Source organism: Biomphalaria glabrata, chromosome 12 (assembly GCF_947242115.1).
Source record: "Biomphalaria glabrata chromosome 12, xgBioGlab47.1, whole genome shotgun sequence".
NCBI classification, from domain to species: Eukaryota; Metazoa; Mollusca; class Gastropoda; family Planorbidae; genus Biomphalaria; species Biomphalaria glabrata.
In genome coordinates, this window is record NC_074722.1 from 3,229,776 (window position 1) to 3,248,184 (window position 18,409).

The 18,409-nt window shown below is 36.4% G+C and overlaps 1 protein-coding gene across 1 annotated transcript in view; it reads left to right on the top strand.

The window, feature by feature from the left end:
* LOC106079080 (phosphoenolpyruvate phosphomutase-like) overlaps positions 1-16,404 on the top strand; it is a 51,214-nt gene extending 34,810 nt beyond the window's left edge. Inside the window, exons 4-8 of the mRNA XM_056005542.1 lie at positions 3,353-3,565; positions 3,701-3,801; positions 5,141-5,338; positions 10,611-10,787; positions 11,257-16,404. Of these exons, the coding sequence (XP_055861517.1) occupies positions 3,353-3,565; positions 3,701-3,801; positions 5,141-5,338; positions 10,611-10,787; positions 11,257-11,340 (773 nt within the window). The 3' untranslated portion in view covers positions 11,341-16,404. The remainder of the gene's footprint in view (positions 1-3,352; positions 3,566-3,700; positions 3,802-5,140; positions 5,339-10,610; positions 10,788-11,256) is intronic.
* Positions 16,405-18,409: the final 2,005 nt, after the last annotated feature.

Below are 18,409 nucleotides of genomic sequence, written 5' to 3' on the forward strand. Positions count from 1 at the left end.
AGCTTACATTACAAACAGATAGTAGCCAAAATGGGTTAGGAGCAGCGTTATTACAAGATGGCAGTCCAATAGCATATGCTTCTAGATCATTAACTGATACTCAGAAAAGATGGGCACAGATTGAAAAAGAATTGTTAGCAGTGGTTGTTGGTTTGGAACGTTTTGACCAGTATACGTATGGCAGGACAGTTATAGTTCAGAATGACCATAAACCACTGGAAAACATCCTTCAAAAACCACTCAGTTCTGCTCCAAGAAGGCTACAAAGTCTAATGATGCGTCTTTATCGTTACGATATCCAGTTTCAATATGTCAAAGGCAAAAATTTGTTCATAGCTGATACTTTGAGTAGAGACCCATCAGAGGAAAAGAGTGATATCCCTGATGTTTGTGTCAATACAGTGGGACTGGCAATACCAGATGCAGTGCTGGAGAAAGTCAGAATCGAGACAGAGAAAGATAGAACATTGCAAACACTTATTCAGTATATCCTAAATGGATGGCCAGACAAACATAATAGTTTACCTGAACTCAAACAATATTTTTCACTTAGAGACATGTTAACATACGAAGACGGACTCTTGTTGAAAGGAGAACAAATAATCATACCGATATCACTTCGCAAGGAAATAGAAGAAAAACTCCATGCAGCACATCTGGGAGTAGACTCAATGAAAAGAAGAGCAAAAGAAACAGTTTTCTGGCCTGGATTATCAGCTCGAATACAGGAAATAGCCAACTCATGCTACATTTGTCAGAAAAATAAACCAGCAAATCAGAGAGAAGAATTAATACAGCACGAAATAGGTTCTAATCCGTGGGACAAGATTGGAATTGATTTATTTCAAATGTGTGACCAACAATATCTAGCCATAGTGGACTATTATTCAAATTTCATAGAGGTAGAAAACATGCAGTTGACAACAACACACGCAATTATAAAGAAACTGAAAGTTTTATTTGCAAGATATGGGGTGCCCAAAGTTTGTATATCTGATAGCGGACCTCAGTTCACATCGGAATATTTTTCCAAATTTATGATGGAATGGGGAGTGACTCATTTGAAATCTTCTCCAGGACACCATCAATCCAATGGAAAGGCTGAGTCAGCAGTTAAAATTTTGAAGAACATAATGAAGAAATCTAGAGAATCAAAGTCAGATGCTTATGAAGCTCTTCTGGAATTTAGAAATACTCCAAGGCAAGACACAAATCTAAGCCCAGTTCAGATGTTTTTTGGTCGGATGACTCGAACACTGATACCAAACAAAAGGAGTAACATTAAGATTTCTACATGTCAAGAGAACATTATGAGAAGGAAAGAAAAACGTCAGATGAGTGTAAAAACATCTTATGATAAGAGGTCAAGAAATTTAAGTCAGCTGAAAACTGGACAGATGGTCTATTTCCAATCTCCTAATGACCCTACATGGAGACGTGGAAGAATCCAGTCTCAAGTCAATCAGAGAGCTTACATTATTCGAGGTGACAATGGTGCAGTGTATCAAAGAAACAGAGTGCATATTAACCCGAACAGAGAAACAGAAGAAGATATATTTCCCGATACTGATGCCAACTTACAGGACAATAGAACTCAGGATCAACACGTTCGCCACTCATCAACTCATCATTCCCTGCGACCAAGGGATCAGTTGAAGAAACCGACAAGATTCAATGACTATGTGTCTTAATGAACTATTGAATGTTGATTTTTAAATGTGATATGTTTCATATTGATTGAAGCGTATACATGTATGTTATGTTTAGTTGTTTATGTTGTGGTTTTGTTTTATTTTTTTTCTATGATACTCCCCGAAATGTTTTATTTTTTTTTAATTTTTTTTTAAAGAAAAGGGGATGTTGATATGGTGCGCAAAGGTGCACGCGTTCAATATAATAAAGTATCATTCTCCGCCATGACACTATTGGTTGTTGTTTGTTTATTGCTGACTGTGAACCTAGATCATAATTAACACATTCACTTGAGCTTGAACCTCAAAAAATAAAATTTGATAAAAAGAAATGAAACAATTACTTGGTGACAAACTGGCACACATTCACTTGAACTTGAGCCTCAAAAAATAAAATTTGATAAAAAGAAATGAAACAATTACTTTGTGACAAATTGGCACACATTCACTTGAACTTGAGCCTCAAAAAATAAAATTTGATAAAAAGAAATGAAACAATTACTTGGTGACAAACTGGCACACATTCACTTGAACTTGAGCCTCAAAAAATAAAATTTGATAAAAAGAAATGAAAAAATTACTTGGTGACAAACTGGCACACATTCACTTGAACTTGAGCCTCAAAAAATAAAATTTGATAAAAAGAAATGAAACAATTACTTGGTGACAAACTGGCACACATTCACTTCAACTTGAGCCTCAAAAAATAAAATTTGATAAAAAGAAATGAAACAATTACTTGGTGACGAACTGGCACACATTCATTTGAACTTGAGCCTCAAAAATTAAAATTTGATAAAAAGAAATGAAACAATTACTTGGTGACAAACTGGCACACATTCACTTGAGCTGAGAACATTTGATAAACTATCAGTGGATAATGTGATGACATTGTGAAACTTGAGAGATAACAAAAGAACTATTACAAAATAGAGAAGAAAAAAGTCAACCACTGTGTTAATGTACTGTTATAGTATTTCTCTGAGGAGATGTTGATAAGTGTTTGGTGACTTCATAGAACAGCGGTTCTCAACCTTTTATGCTCGGCGACCCCTTTTTACACACCAACCCCCCACTTTGCCGTGACCCCCCCCCCACGACACACACACACAGCAATAGAAGAATAGACAAAACTATTCATTTTTTAGATGGTCTTTGGCGACCCCTGGCAAATCGTCAATCGACCCCCAAGGGGGTCGCGACCCACAGGTTGAGAACCCCTGACATAGAACAAGCATGCGAGATTGCTCTAACACATGATGATGTATATGTCAGGACTGGGTTGACTAAAGAACAATATCCTCAATTACTTAATTGTAAAAACCTTGATTATCTGGCCCTGACTGATGGCTTGAAGCTTAACCTTTCATTGGCATGTCATCATCTACAGGCCTTTTCCCATCGATCCATCCCAGTGTCGCTACAGCACATAGAGGGCTCTGGCCTGCTTTAACACATCCTTCCATTCTGATCACTCCTGAGCCTTTCGTCTCCATGCCCTAACCCTAAGCTGTGGAAGATCTGCCTCACATCACCAATCCATCGCATTCGGGGTCTGCCTTTAGGTTGCCTTTTTGTTGTTCTGGTAATTAGTCTTATCTTTTTTTCCACTTTAAAATATTTTTTAAAAATATTTAAGTTTTTTTTTTTCTCCCATTCAGGTTTCAAGGGAATATGGGCCAGTGGGTTGTCCATGGCAACACAACTTGGAGTCAGAGATAGCAATGAAGCCTCATGGACACAGGTTCTTGAAGTTTTGGAGTTTATGAATGACGCCTGTACTGTGCCCATCCTCGTTGATGCCGACACTGGTTATGGCAATTTCAACAATGCCAGGAGATTGGTTCGGAAACTGGAAGATAGAGGAATCGCAGGTAGGCCTGCCTAAGAAATTTATAGATTAACTTGTTGCTCTGGGGTACAAGCACCAGAGATATCTTTGTGTCATCACTGGCCAGTTCATATTAATTTTGCAATGGTATAAAAAAAAGTAAATATTTGTATTCCAGGTGCTGCAGTAGAGGATAAACTGTTTCCAAAGACCAATTCTCTGTTAGATGGCAGGGCTCAACCACTGGCTGACATTAAGGAGTTTGCACTCAAAATACAGGTTAGCTTTTAGTGTGGGATTTAAACTTCAATGAGACATCATCTTCACCTTCACCTATCCCTTAGTCTGTTGGGCCTTTGGGGGACCACACAAGATTAATTGACCATTTTTCTCCATTCCTCACTGTCTTTTGTCATAGAATCTCTTTCAATGTCAGGCCATCCATTCTTTTATGCTGTCGTCCCATCACTTTCTCTACCTTCCTTTTCTTCTTTTTCCTGGTACTGTTCCCTGAAGGAAGGTCTTTGCGAACTTTGAGGAACTTGTATTATGGCCATAGAGTTTTAGTTTGTGCTTATTCACAGTAGTTAGCAGGTTGTTGTGGGGTCCAATCACTGTCTTGTGATGCAGTCTTTGTATGTGATACCTAGGATCTTCCTGTAGCATCTCAATTCCATAGCTAGGAGGATCTTTTATTTAGGTCAGTGAGTAACAACTCACAGTGCCATTGATAACAAATATCTGACTTCTGTCAACTTGATAGTCCAGGGTTCCCCCCCTTCCATTAAAAACCAAGTTTGAGCTAAAAAAATAACAATCTTCAAACTGGAAGGGATTTCTGTTATTTCATAATCTTGTTTTCTTTTATGAATACAGACTTTATGGATCTGTTCTAAAAGCATCTAAAAATGTGTAAACAATCTCATTGTAATGTCTTTGAAAATAAAAATAAATTTGTCAATAAAATTTTTAAAATGTAAATTACCCCTTTCAGACTATGCTGTCTATAGGCAGATAATGTAAAGGTCATCTGTTTCTAACCATTTCTAACCCTAACTGCATTTACTTATGCTCAACTAATGTAAGGTACCCATTAGAGACTTAGAGGTGCCCCAAGGATCCAAAAATTAAAAATCCCAGTCTTCACCAGGTTTTGAACATAGATTTTAACATAGGTTCCTCCAGTTCTGAAAGCAAGGGCTTTACCACTCAGCCATGTGCCACTTAGCTTACTTATGTCTTTTTATTGCACATTTCTTAAGGTTTAATGGACCTTTGAGACCAAAATGTCTTCCCATATTATTCACTAATTATACTTGTACAGAAGATTTCTCTAATGAAGATTCTTCCATCCTTTGATTCATTTCTAATTTGGTCTTTTGTTATTTCATAATTTTAAGTTTTTTTGTTTTTTTTTGCTAATATAAAGTAAAAATTAAATTTCCTGAATCATTCAGTATAACTTAATACAATTAAAATAACATAGATCAATACATTCATTAACAAACATTTTATATATAAATATATTGAATAAACTAGTTTTATCCAACCTCATAGTTTAAAATCCTAAGTAGATTTCAATAATATTGTGTATTAACAATATGTGATGTTTCTGCAGGCTATGAAAGATGCACAGCGAGATCCAGACTTCAACATTGTGGCAAGAGTTGAAGCTTTGATCGCTGGCTGGGGTGTTGATGAGGCCTTGAAGCGAGCAGATGCTTACCTGGCAGCAGGAGCCACAGCTGTACTCATGCACAGTAAACTGTCTGTGCCCAAAGAAATTGATGAATTTTTGAAAGCTTGGAACAACAAGGTTAGATTAATTTTTTTATGACTTAGACACGGCTAGCTGGTAGCATTAACTTTTTATTTTCTATGCTGGTGACATTAGAAAAAGGTGGTAACATTAGAAAAAGGTGGCGGCTGGTAGCATTAAGGATTAGCTGGTAGCATAGGGAACAGCTGGTAGCATTATGGATTATATATATATATGGCTCCTTTTGTCTCGAAAGGCAATGGATGCGCCCAAATGAGTCACTGGTTTTGGCTTAATCTTGAGACGGGGCAGAATCTGGTGTGGCTAATCAAGCCAATTCTAGAATGGCAGACTTTGCCACAATTCGTACATGTGTATGCCTCTGATTTAGGGCTAGCAGACAGGGCAGCTTTCTTTTTATCCCTCTTGATTAAAGCCGCTTCAATTCTTTTGTTCTCAGCAAGGGTTGTCCCAGCACGCACAGTCTGTCTCCATGCACTCCGGTCTTTGGCTATGTTTTCCCACATACTTTCGCTGATGCCTGAGGCTCTCATGTCTCGCTTGCAGACATCTCTATATGTTAGTCTTGGGCGGCCCTTGGGTCTGACTCCTTCCACAAGCTCAGCATATAAGATATCTTTCGGGATTCTGCCATCTAGCATGCGGGTGACATGTCCGAGCCAGCGTAATCTTCTTTGTGTCAGGAGAGCATACATGCTGTTCATATTGGCCAATCTTAAAACTTCCTGATTGGAGACATGGTCCCTCCAAGAGATGGCCATTATGCGTCTCAGGCAGCGCAAGTGGAAACTATTCAATCTGTGCTCTTGGTACATGTATGTTGACCAGCTCTCACTGCCATAAAGGAGAGTGCTCACAACACAGGCGTTGTAGACTAGGATTTTGGTCGCTGTGGTCAATTTACCATTTTCCCAGACGCGCTTGGAGAGTTTTGCCAATGCTGTGGTAGCTTTTCCTATCCTTTTTGTCAGCTCGATGTCTAAGTCTAGGTTACTGACAATTGTTGAACCCAAGTAGGTAAATTCCTGCACCACTGAAAGGGTGTGGTTCCCAATTTGTATTATAGGTATTTCTGCGACGTCTTGTGCCAGGATTTCGGTCTTGGAGAGACTTATAGTAAGGCTAAACTCTTGACAAGCAGCTGCTAAGGCGTTCACTAGCTTCTGTAGACCTCCTTGTGAGTGAGATACGAGTGCCGCGTCATCGGCAAACAGCAGCTCCCTTATCAAGATACGACGCCTTTTCGTTTTGGCTTTAAGACGTGCCAGGTTGAAGAGCCTTCCATCAGATCTGCTATGGATGTATATTCCGTCTTCCAGGGATTTAAAAGCACTGGATAGTACGACTGAGAAGAAGATGCCAAATAGTGTAGGGGCCAGTACACATCCTTGTTTGACACCGCTCTTAATGGAGAATGGCCTGGAGGAAGAACTTTCAAACTGAACGGTGCCCTGCATATTTTCGTGAAAAGCTGACACTAGTTTTCTTAACTTATTTGGGCAGCCGATTCTCTCTAGTACAGCAAACAGACCGCTTCTGCTAACAAGGTCAAAGGCCTTGGTCAAATCAATAAATGCTATGAAGAGGGGCTGCTTTTGTTCTCTGCTCTTCTCCTGTAGCTGCCGAAGAGAGAAAATCATATCTGTTGTAGATCTACCTGCCCTAAAGCCACACTGCGACTCTGGATAAACACGATCTGCCAGGATCTGTAATCGCTTTAGTAATACTCTAGCAAAAGCCTTTCCGACTATGCTAAGCAGTGAGATGCCTCTGTAATTGTTACAATCAGAGCGGTCGCCTTTATTTTTATAAATTGTAACAATGTTGGAGTCTTTCAATTCCTGGGGGACCATTCCTTGTTCCCAGCACAAGCTTAGCAGTTCATGGAGTGGTTAGATTAGGGCATGTTTTCCAGCCTGAATTACTTCAGCAGGAATGCCATCTCCTCCGGGTGTTTTCCCATGTGCAAGCATGTCAATGGCAATGCTCAGCTCCTTTACTGAGGGCGTTTCGTCTAATTCCGTCAAAACTGGAAGTGATGGGAAGTTGGAAACAGCATTTGGTGAGATGGCGTTTTCAATCTGGTAGAGTTCTGCATAGTGTTCAACCCATCGTTCCATTTGCAGCGCACGATCGCTGATGATTGAGCCATCTTTTGACTTGAGCGGAGCACACTTGCTGGTGTGAGGTCCAAAGGCTTTTCTCATGCCCTCATATAGTCCTCTTATGTTACCACAGTCGGCACAAGATTGAATATCTTCGCATAGCTCCTGCCAGTATTTGTTAGCACATTGTCTCGCTACTCTTTGGGCATTGTTACGTGCAGCTCTGAGCCTTTTTAAGTTGCTTGGGGTGGGATCCTTCTTGTAGATTAGCATGGCTGCTCTCTTGTTCGTAGTGGCAGTTTCCATTTCTGGTAGACTAGCTTCAAACCAGTCTTCGCTTTTCTTGGTTTTGTTTCCAAAGACCAGTGATGATGTTTGGTAGATTGTATCACGCATAAACGTCCAGCTTTTTTCTACCTCAGTCACAGAGAAGTTTTTAAAAGCTTCCTCTAATTTGTTCTCAAATTCGTTGCAAAGATCAGGATTTTTTGTGCTAGTAGTATTCAGGCGTGATTTTCTTTTTCCCTGTGATGTGTGGATCTTAGTTGGCAGCAGTCTTGTCCGCAGGACACTAAAGTATGATCAGTATCACAATCCGCGCTTTGGTAGCTACGTGTCAGCAGTATATTTCCAATGTCCTTTTTTCGTGTCAGTATCATATCCAGCTGGTGCCAGTGCCCAGACCTAGGGTGCCTCCATGAGACACAGTGCTGTGGTTTTGTTCTGAAGTATGTGTTGGTAATGCAGAGCTTATGGTATGTGCAGAATTCAAGCAGTCTTTGTCCGTTCTCATTCATCTTTCCGATTCCAAAAAGCCCAAGACAGTCTGGCCAGGTAGTGTGATCTGATCCTACTCTGGCATTGAAGTCACCTAGAAGGATCATATGTTCTTTTTGAGGAATGTTTGCAATGGCTTCTTTGAGGTCTTCATAGAACTTGTCTTTGTCCTCCTGAAGCGAGCTTAGTGTGGGGGCATAGGCACTAATTAGAGTGACTTTTCCAGATGCTGTCATCATACTTATGCTTAGTAGCCGTTCCGAGCCACCAACTGGAGGGACTATCATGGGAAGAAGACTGTTCTTGACAGCAAAGCCCACACCATGTATTCGAGTCTCATCCTGTGCTTTCCCTTTCCAAAAGAAAGTGTAGTCAGTCTCGCGGAGCATGCCGTTTTCGGCCAGTCGGGTTTCTTGCAGGGCTGCAATGTCGATATGTAGCCTTTTTAGCTCGTTGTTTATAACTGCCGTCTTCCTTGCATCGTCGATCTGCCTTAGATCATCAGTGAGACCAGGACACATTGTCCTGACATTCCAAGTGGCCAGTCGCATGACAGGGATTTTCTTTTTCAGTTTAATTTTTCTTCTTTAGTTGCTTGGTGCAAGTTTCCAGCCTACTTGTCGTTTTAAACTAAGCTCTAAGCACCCATTAGAGCAGGCAGGCTGTGGCGGATCAGCACCTAACTGACTGGGGGCTGCCCAGGTTGAGGCGGGCGGTAGCTGATCAGTGAGGCGCGAAGACCTCTCCCACCGTCAGAGACAACCCGTGGCGTCATAATGTATGCATTATGGATTAGCTGGTAGCATAAGGAACAGCTGGTAGCATTAAGGATTAGCTGGTAGCATTAATAATTAGCTGGTAGCATCAAGGATTAGCTGGTAGCATTAAGGATTAGCTGGTAACATTAAGGATTAGCTGGTAGCATAGGGAACAGCTGGTAGCATTAAGGATTAGCTGGTAGCATTAAGGATTAGCTGGTAGCATAGGGAACAGCTGGTAGCATTAAGGATTAGCTGGTAGCATTAAGGATTAGCTGGTAGCATAGGGAACAGCTGGTAGCATTAAGGATTAGCTGGTAGCATTAGGGGTTAGCTGGTAGCATCAAGGATTAGCTGGTAGCATTAAGGATTAGCTGGTAGCATCAAGGATTAGCTGGTAGCATTAAGGATTAGCTGGTAGCATAGGGAACAGCTGGTAGCATTAAGGATTAGCTGGTAGCATTAGGGATTAGCTGGTAGCATTAAGGATTAGCTGGTAGCATTAAGGATTGGCTGGTAGCATTAGGGAACAGCTGGTAACATTTGGAACAGCTGATAACATTAGGAACAGCTGGTAGCATTAGGCACAGTGTTCCAGTACCGCCTCATCATGGTCGCTGCTCATAGGGTGGCCAAGGGTACTGGTTGCTCGCTACTGATAAATGAGCAGGCAGTGAATGTAAAATTACACTAAGGGGTTATGTCTAGCCCCGCCACCCCTTATTGGGCCCTGTGGCAACGGTGAGTAAGAGATCTAACAGGATCTCTGAAAAGCAGGTAGCGCTGGACACCAACTCAAGGGTAGGTCAGGATCTCCTGGATCCTAGCCTATTTGCAGGTCTCTATATGGGCAAAAACTGGACTGACTGGTGAGGCCTTCGCAGGCTGTGCCGGGCGGACTGGTTGGCGCCCACGAACTAGTCTCTAACTAGCCCATTCCCTAGTGTGCTAGTAGAGAAATATGCCGCAAAAATGGTAATTTTGAAACTAGGAATGTCAAGGAGCATGCGACGACCTACTCCTGTCATGCAGGAAATTTGTATCCTAAACAGTGGTAGTGACACCTGAGGCAGGTTTTCTCTTATCTCAGGTAGCATTAGAAACAGCTGGCAAAATTAGGAATGGTTGGTAGCACTAACCTTTTCAGACAAAGTATTAGTGTGTAACACAAACTTTAAAACAGCTTGATTGGATAATATTGACATTTGAAAAGTTATCAACTCAAGCTCAGTTGTTGTTTTTCTAAAATCTGGACACAAAATGCTCAGCAATGTATGTGTGTGTGTGTGTGCAATCTAGTAGAGAAAATTAACAAAGTCCTATCTGAATAAGTTAAATAAAAAATTATTTAATATTTCTTACCTGTTACTGATATGCCATAGTGATGTAGGAGCCTATATTTTGTTGTTCACATAGATCTGTATGGGAGATGTTTGAAAAAAATAAACTAGAAGAATCTAATCTATAATGGAATAAGTGTAATTAATTCAACCACAATTTGTTTTTGAAGCCTAAAACTTTGCTTTAACTTTACAAACTGTACTGAAAGGTTGTTGAGCTTGCTAGGAAGTTGTCATGTTATAGGTATTCTACATCTAGTGACATCTCTGTTTGCCACGTCTTTGTGTCATTTCAAACTGTTAACATGCTAAAAATGTCATTCTCCAGGGACCAGTTGTTATAGTGCCCACAACCTATTACAAGACGCCTATGCAGCATTGGAGAGATCAGAAAGTTTCCATGGTGATATGGGCGAATCACTCTGTCAGAGCATCAGTCAAGGCCATGCAGGAAGTGACAGCTCAAATTTTTAAAGAGCAAAGCACTGTGGGAGTTGAAAAAAATGTAAATATTTAAATTAAATACACCCTAGAAAACTCAATCTTTTTAAAACTGCAATTTTGATTTGTTTTTTAGTGTGTCATAAAAAATATTTTTAAAAAGTGTAAAATTCCCCTCCAATTACACGATCATAGATACACACAGATAAATACACATGGGAAGCATGGTCGAGAGGCTAAGTACGCTTGAACTTGGCTTGGCTACCTTTGAAGGGGGCTCGAGGTTCAACACCAGACTCGAGCAGAATTGTGTCTACTGAATGCCTAAAGGCAGCACGGAAAACATTTTCCCAGATACTCCATCCCCCACTGGTCCACAAATGAGATTTGATGATAGCATTTTGAGCGTGCTATAAGCATGAAAATAGCGCTATATAAAGCTATAATTTTTTATATATATATATATATATAAATACAGGCATAAAAATACACACATATGTACATTGCCTACAGTCTATCTATTCTGTTTTCAGATTGCAACAGTAAAGGAGCTTTTCCGTTTGACAAAAGATGATGAACTGAAAGTTGCAGAGGATAAGTATTTGCCCAAAGCTTAACTGACACTTAACAGACACTGGTACTTCAGCTTCTAGCCCAAAAATATGCATTTTGAACCCAATGGAAACAAAGAATCATTTCATTTATTTTAGCTCATACATTTAATGTAATCATTTTGATGTAAAAAAAATAATTTTTGGATTGCATGGTTAAAATAGGAGAAATATAAATTGTTAAATATTTCAAGTTTTGTTTCGGTAAATTTAAATCTGTCATCTCAATTGATGTGTGAAAAATATATATGAAGTACTATCCATCATATTTATTGTTACTTTTATAAGATGGGAACATCTAGCCAGATTTTTTATTGAAAGCATGAGTTTTGTTCAGTATTCAGCATTATGTAAAGATGAGGAACAGGGTTACAAGTTTGACTGTATTGTGGGAACAATTGCAATGTAAGGAGTTGCCAGGAATGTTTTAATTCTGTCTCTGACTTATATTAGTGTGGACTATTGTTATGTAAGGAGTTGCCAGAAAAGCTTTTATTCTGTCTTTGACCTTTTTTATGTAGACGCTTGTGATTTTGCTTTCTTAAAAAAAATGCTTGTCTTTTTTTTAGTGCTTAAGTTTCAATATTTAAAAAAAAATATTCTATTTTTTGTTTTGTAAAATGTTCATTATTTATTTGAGCTTCTAGATCTAGTTTCTTTCCAATTTGTAATAAATTATATGGAGATTTTATTTATTTATTTTCATGTCGATCGTAAAGGACTCTTTTCTTTACCAAAGTTGTAGTTTATTATGTTACTCTGTCAGTAAGCTAGGATATAAATTAACTGAAGAAGTTTTAAAACTGAAGTCCACACCTGAAAATAAAGCATTACTATTATTGAGTGCGTGGATTTTCCGAAATGTTCTTTTAGAAGCCAAAAAATAATGTCCTAGCCCAAACCTTCTTCATGGACGTCAGAGGATTGCAGGGGCAGGAGTCCAAAACCATCTTATCGACTGTCACACATACCACATGACTAGTAGACTTAAGTCAATATTTCTACTTATAGCTTTCATTCAGCACCAAAATATTAGTCTTAGGATTAAATAGCTGAGTGCAAATATTTAAAAAAAATATCAGATTCTTATTTCAATCTGTCTTTTAATGTAAGCAAGTTTAAGTTTTGGTACTATGACCCTCAGCTGGGGTTGTTAGAGTTAGAGAAGAATAACAATGCTGATAATGATAACTTCAAAGTCTGAACTATTATATAAGTATATCATGTTTTTTTCTTATGATAACTGTGTGTATTATTCGTATATGATCAGTATATCATGGGCTAGAAGAATCACTTAATTTGGGCTCAGTGGGTTGAAAGTGAAAGAACCCCTGCAAGCTTTTTTTTTTCTTTTGCTTTCTGTTCAGTTTTACAACTTTTCAACTCCATGACACATGAGGCCCCAGTTGAAGCAGCCATCAAATGACCTGTCAGCACTATCAGTCATGATCTCTCTTAATGACTTGTGTGACGCTGGACAGTGATGATAGCTGATGAGGGTGACGAAACCTTTGACCGACCAACCGTTGACCCTTTCAACACTTGGGTCACTCATTTATTTCTTTGTATCTGCATAAAGCACTTCATGAACCCTAAAACCCTCAAAGTTTCTAATTTTTTTTTCCCCCACGACTTTTAGTTTAAATCTAATCCGATACAATAATACACAAACATGTTAACACATCCACATCCAGACTGTACAACCCGTTCAAGAGTTTAACATTATTCAGAGGTCGTTCATAGTCCATAAACATTTTTATTGTTCTATTTTTTTGTATTTAATCAGCAGAAGATTACATTGCCAGGAACAATGATCTATATACAAACCCTACTCGCCTTACATTTGATTGGCATGCTGCTTTACTTTATACATAATTACATTCAATGTTATTTTGGTGTTCTGTTTATGAATTCTGGCTCTGTTTAATATTCTGACATGTGTTTGGAAGTCATGAAAATGTAAACAGGAAAGGCACAAGGTAGTCTACTGAATTATTTCCCTTCATCACTGCACTGTGGCATGTACATATATTTGTATATGATTAGTGGTCTATTTATTCAATTGATTTCATATTACGGCTGCAAGTAATTATAGATTGTATGTGTGTGTGTGTTTACCAGTGACAGTGTATGAGGAGGTAGGAGAGGGGGGCAAAAGGAGAGAATAAAATGCAATGATCACCCCCACCCCACATCTAGCATGCTCACTAGTCTGTGTGTTATTAATGTCACATATCAGTATAACCTTTATGTCAACATAATCCAGTGTGGTCACCTCCCAGGCACATTCCTGAGTTGATCATAGTCACTAGCACAAGCCATCCGTTGTGTGACCCTCCCTAGCATGCTAGGTTTCTCTTCCAAAACCTGGTTTAGTCATAATATAACAGTACACACTTGTGTAGACTATTTAAGAATGATTGACACTCCAGATCTGTTCCTGGCTCCTAAAAGCAATTAGGCGTATGCAGTGACAATGGACTAGGGAAAAAATTTGAACCAAATTGATCCTTGGCCTGCTTTTTAACCTAACCCTTGGCGTGCTGGGATAGATTTGAATTATAGAAAAAAAAAAAAGGGAAGATGGTAGTAAAGAAACAAGTCTAGCTAGTCATTCGGTGGTGTCACTTGTTATAGACATCATAGTCATCTCTTGTTATAAACATCTCACAATATTTATTCAATAATAGGCATAAGCATCAATTGATAAGTAGAGATTGATGCTTTTAGGAGCTCAAATTTTTTAAAACCTTTACAAGTTCAGTTTCAGATCCACAACTGGTGATGATAGAAATGCATATGTTGTTACCTCACAGTTTTGACCCAGTCCAACTCACATGATATTGTGATCAGACAATCTTGTTCTATGTTGTTCGTTTTTTTTGTACTTTTTAACATTTTTTTTCCAGTGTCTTTTTTTTTTCTTTCAATGTTTTCTGAACATTTCTTACATATTATTTTATCTCTGCTAGAAGATGCTATTTTTAGAAGCTGTTTGCTAGGCTATTGCTTCATAGAGCCCTATTCTTTACTGCTGTCAGGTGCTGTCATTAATAAAAGCTGGAAGGGCTTTTATTAGACTTGAATGAACAGCATTAAAGTGTAGTGTGTGTACAGCATGTTGAGAAAACAATAAACACTCCCTACGTCTGATCTGAGGGAGCAGCCTTAATTTATTTTACATATACAACGTCTTTTTTTCCCCTCATTGTTATTGTCATATCTTTGTATTCTTCTCTATAAATATATATGTCACATTTTTGCATGCTGTATTTTATCCATTACATGGTCAGCTTTGGTTTATTGATAAGTTAATTTTTAATTTTTTTTTTTTTAAATTGTTTTTTTTTTTATGGATCATGTTTTACACCCTAAAGAAGTTTCACAAAGAATATTTTATTTTGAAGTTAAAGATATTTAATTCTGTAATGTCAGTCATGGGTAGTTGATTGGAACAAAGTTTTCTTAGTTTTTTTAATATTAAGAACAAAATGGAAACAAATTTTAAGTGGTTTCTTAACTCTTTCTCTCCGTAATTATTTACCACATTCAGGTGAAATCAACGTTGGTATCGTCTGTTAGGAGAGAAAGAGTTAATCTCATTGGGTTGCTTTGACATTTCTCCTCCCATACCCGATTCCTTTTTCAAAATAATGTTCACATTTTCAAGTTCTTTCCCCTGAACATCTTCATTGCCTTTGCTAGTGCTTGAAACCAAAGCTAAAAACAATAAAATAGAAGCCATGTAATTAAGGGATTGAACAAGTTTTATTCTCTTAAATATGCAAAATTTGATCAAGACATCTGGGGACAAGTTTGGGTGGTTAGCATATATATATATATATATATATATATATAATATGTAATTAGTTTATATTTTGTTGATAACTTTTAAATCAAAAATGTTAATGAGTGTATTGTAGATAAATGGTTTACAATTGTTTTTTTCCTTTCTGTCTATTGAAGCTAATGAAGGCTAGTGGATTTCAACTATTGTTTGTATTCTCAGTGTTACTATGTATAGATTAAAAGCTTTGAATATTTCTGCCAGACAATCTGGACATCTTGCTTTTTAACTGTCTGTTCATCTTTGTTAAAAGAAAACACTGGGGAAATGTAAATGCAAGGAAAACTTTGATTTGAAATTTTATAGTTGCTTAATTTTTGGTCCATTTTTTTTGTTTTTATTTGTACATGGGTCAATCTAAAATGTATCAGGAGGTCCCTATTTTTGTTTCCATGTCTTATATTTGTAATCCATTGCTCATTTATTGTCATGAATAAAAAAAAATATAAGTTTAATAAAATACATAAAACTAAAACTTAAAAAAAAATCTGGATCTACTTACGTCTAATTAGTTAATTTTATACGAATTATACAAATTCATCACTGACCTGTATAACTTACAAAAATAATATGATCATTAAAGTAAAATCATTTTTAATTAATATTATTCTTTTATTTATTTAGTTTCTGGGGTTTTTTTTTACCTATAAACTTTAAAGGATGAGAAAACAAACTTAATATGTGTCATGATTTATTTTTAATTATGTTTATGAAATTATTTAAATAAAACCTGAACCAAGTTCTTTTTTTTTTTTTTTTTTTAAAGGAAATTTGCTCACTGCTCTACCCAAACTGACCATTTTATAAATTGTTTATTTATATATTATTTGTTGACAAATTAGTTGATGTGCACCTGAATATTTATTATATACTTATTTATTTAACTTTCATTTATACTGCTTCCTAACTTTTTCTATTATCCTTAAATGTATTTTTTTTTTTATGCTGGGGAGAAAACTATTGGAAAATTTTGAATAACTATTTGGACATATTGTGCTGTGTAATGCAATCATTGGCTGAATGTTCTGAGGGGATTCACTCTGTGATAATTTTTAAAATACAAATCTTTTATCCATGTACATTTTGAATGTAGAGTTTGGTCTATGTTTTGACATTGTCGGTTCATTTCTTTATCATAGAGTTGAATTCTTTTGTGGGCTTCACTGTCATGTTTTTTTTTCCTTACTGAGAAATAAAATAAAGGGGGCTTTTAACAAACGAAATGTTCAAGTTTTCTGACTTATTTTGTTTCGAAACAAATGTGTCTCTTTGGAACTAATCTTCCTGCATATACAAATGTTATCTTATTGATGTGGAGATTTCCAGGATAAACTAAACAATGTCAAGGATGCTTAATTAAAACTTCAATGTTGCCAACTAAAAATCAAATTGAGCTACAAATGGAAGAGCTAAGATCATAGGATTCTTCACTACCAAAAAGTGCACAATAATGATTATATTCCTTTTAAAAATAACTAGCTTAGCAGCACTTTATTCTGTACAGGATACACCAAATAAAAACTAGCTATTTATAGTTTGTCTACCATAGATGGGAAAGTTTAATATTGTCTGGAAGAAGTATAGAATATCTTTATCTGAACAAGTATAGAATATCTTTATCTGAACAAGTATAGAATATCTTTATTTTAACAAGTATAGAATATCTTTATCTGAACAAGTATAGAATATCTTTATCTGAACAAGTATAGAATATCTTTATCTGAACAAGTATAGAATATCTTTATTTTAACAAGTATAGAATATCTTTATCTGAACAAGTATAGAATATCTTTATCTGAACAAGTATAGAATATCTTTATCTGAACAAGTATAAAATATCTTTATTTTAACAAGTATAGAATATCTTTATCTGAACAAGTATAGAATATCTTTATCTGAACAAGTATAGAATATCTTTATCTGAACAAGTATAGAATATCTTTATCTGAACAAGTATAGAATATCTTTATCTGAACAAACGTAGAATATCTTTATCTGAACAAGTATATAATATATTTATCTGAACAAGTATAGAATATCTTTATCTGAACAAACGTAGAATATCTTTATCTGAACAAGTATAGAATAACTATATCTGAACAAACATAGAATATCTTTATCTGAACAAGTATAGAATATCTTTAGCTGAATAAGTATAGAATATCTTTATCTGAACAAACGTAGAATATCTTTATCTGAACAAGTATAGAATATCTTTAGCTGAATAAGTATAGAATATCTTTAGCTGAATAAGTTTAGAATATCTTTATCTGAACAAACGTAGAATATCTTTATCTGAACAAGTATAGAATATCTTTAGCTGAATAAGTATAGAATATCTTTATCTGAACAAACGTAGAATATCTTTATCTGAACAAGTATAGAATATCTTTAGCTGAATAAGTATAGAATATCTTTAGCTGAACAAGTATAGAATATCTTTATCTGAATAAGTATAGAATATCTTTAGCTGAACAAGTATAGAATATCTTTAGCTGAATAAGTATAGAATATCTTTATCTGAATAAGTATAGATTATCTTTAGCTGAACAAGTTTAGAATATCTTTATCTGAACAAGTATAGAATATCTTTATCTGAACAAGTTAAGAATATCTTTAACTGAACAAGTTTAGAATATCTTTATCTGAACAAGTTTAGAATATCTTTATTTGAACATTCAACTGAAGTTTGTTTTGAATTCATCAATCTAACTTTACGCAAACGTACAGCAGATAGATGTATATATAGAATATGTTTATCCAAAGTTTACATTGTAGTTTGTTGTTACAAGAATCCTATCTTGAGGTATATTCAGTAGTTATTCCTAATTGACCTATCTTGAGGTATATTCAGTAGTTATTCCTAATTGACCTATCTTGAGGTATATTCAGTAGTTATTCCTAATTGACCTATCTTGAGGTATATTCAGTAGTTATTCCTAATTGACCTATCTTTAGCTATATTCAGTAGTTTCAGCATTGCCTTTTCTTCTTTCTTTGCTGTAGTTGACTTTAGTTCAAATAAATATGTAGGAGACAAAATCAAGAGACTGTATTTTGCTAGTAACTAATGAACAACACACACACGCACCTACATCAAGTGATTTATTTTGTTTTTACAATCAGCCTTGACATAGATATAACATAAAAAAAAAAAAGCACTTTTCAACAAAAACAAAAATTATCAACAGGCTCAAGAGGGAAAACTCAGACCTTGTGCCAGTGACC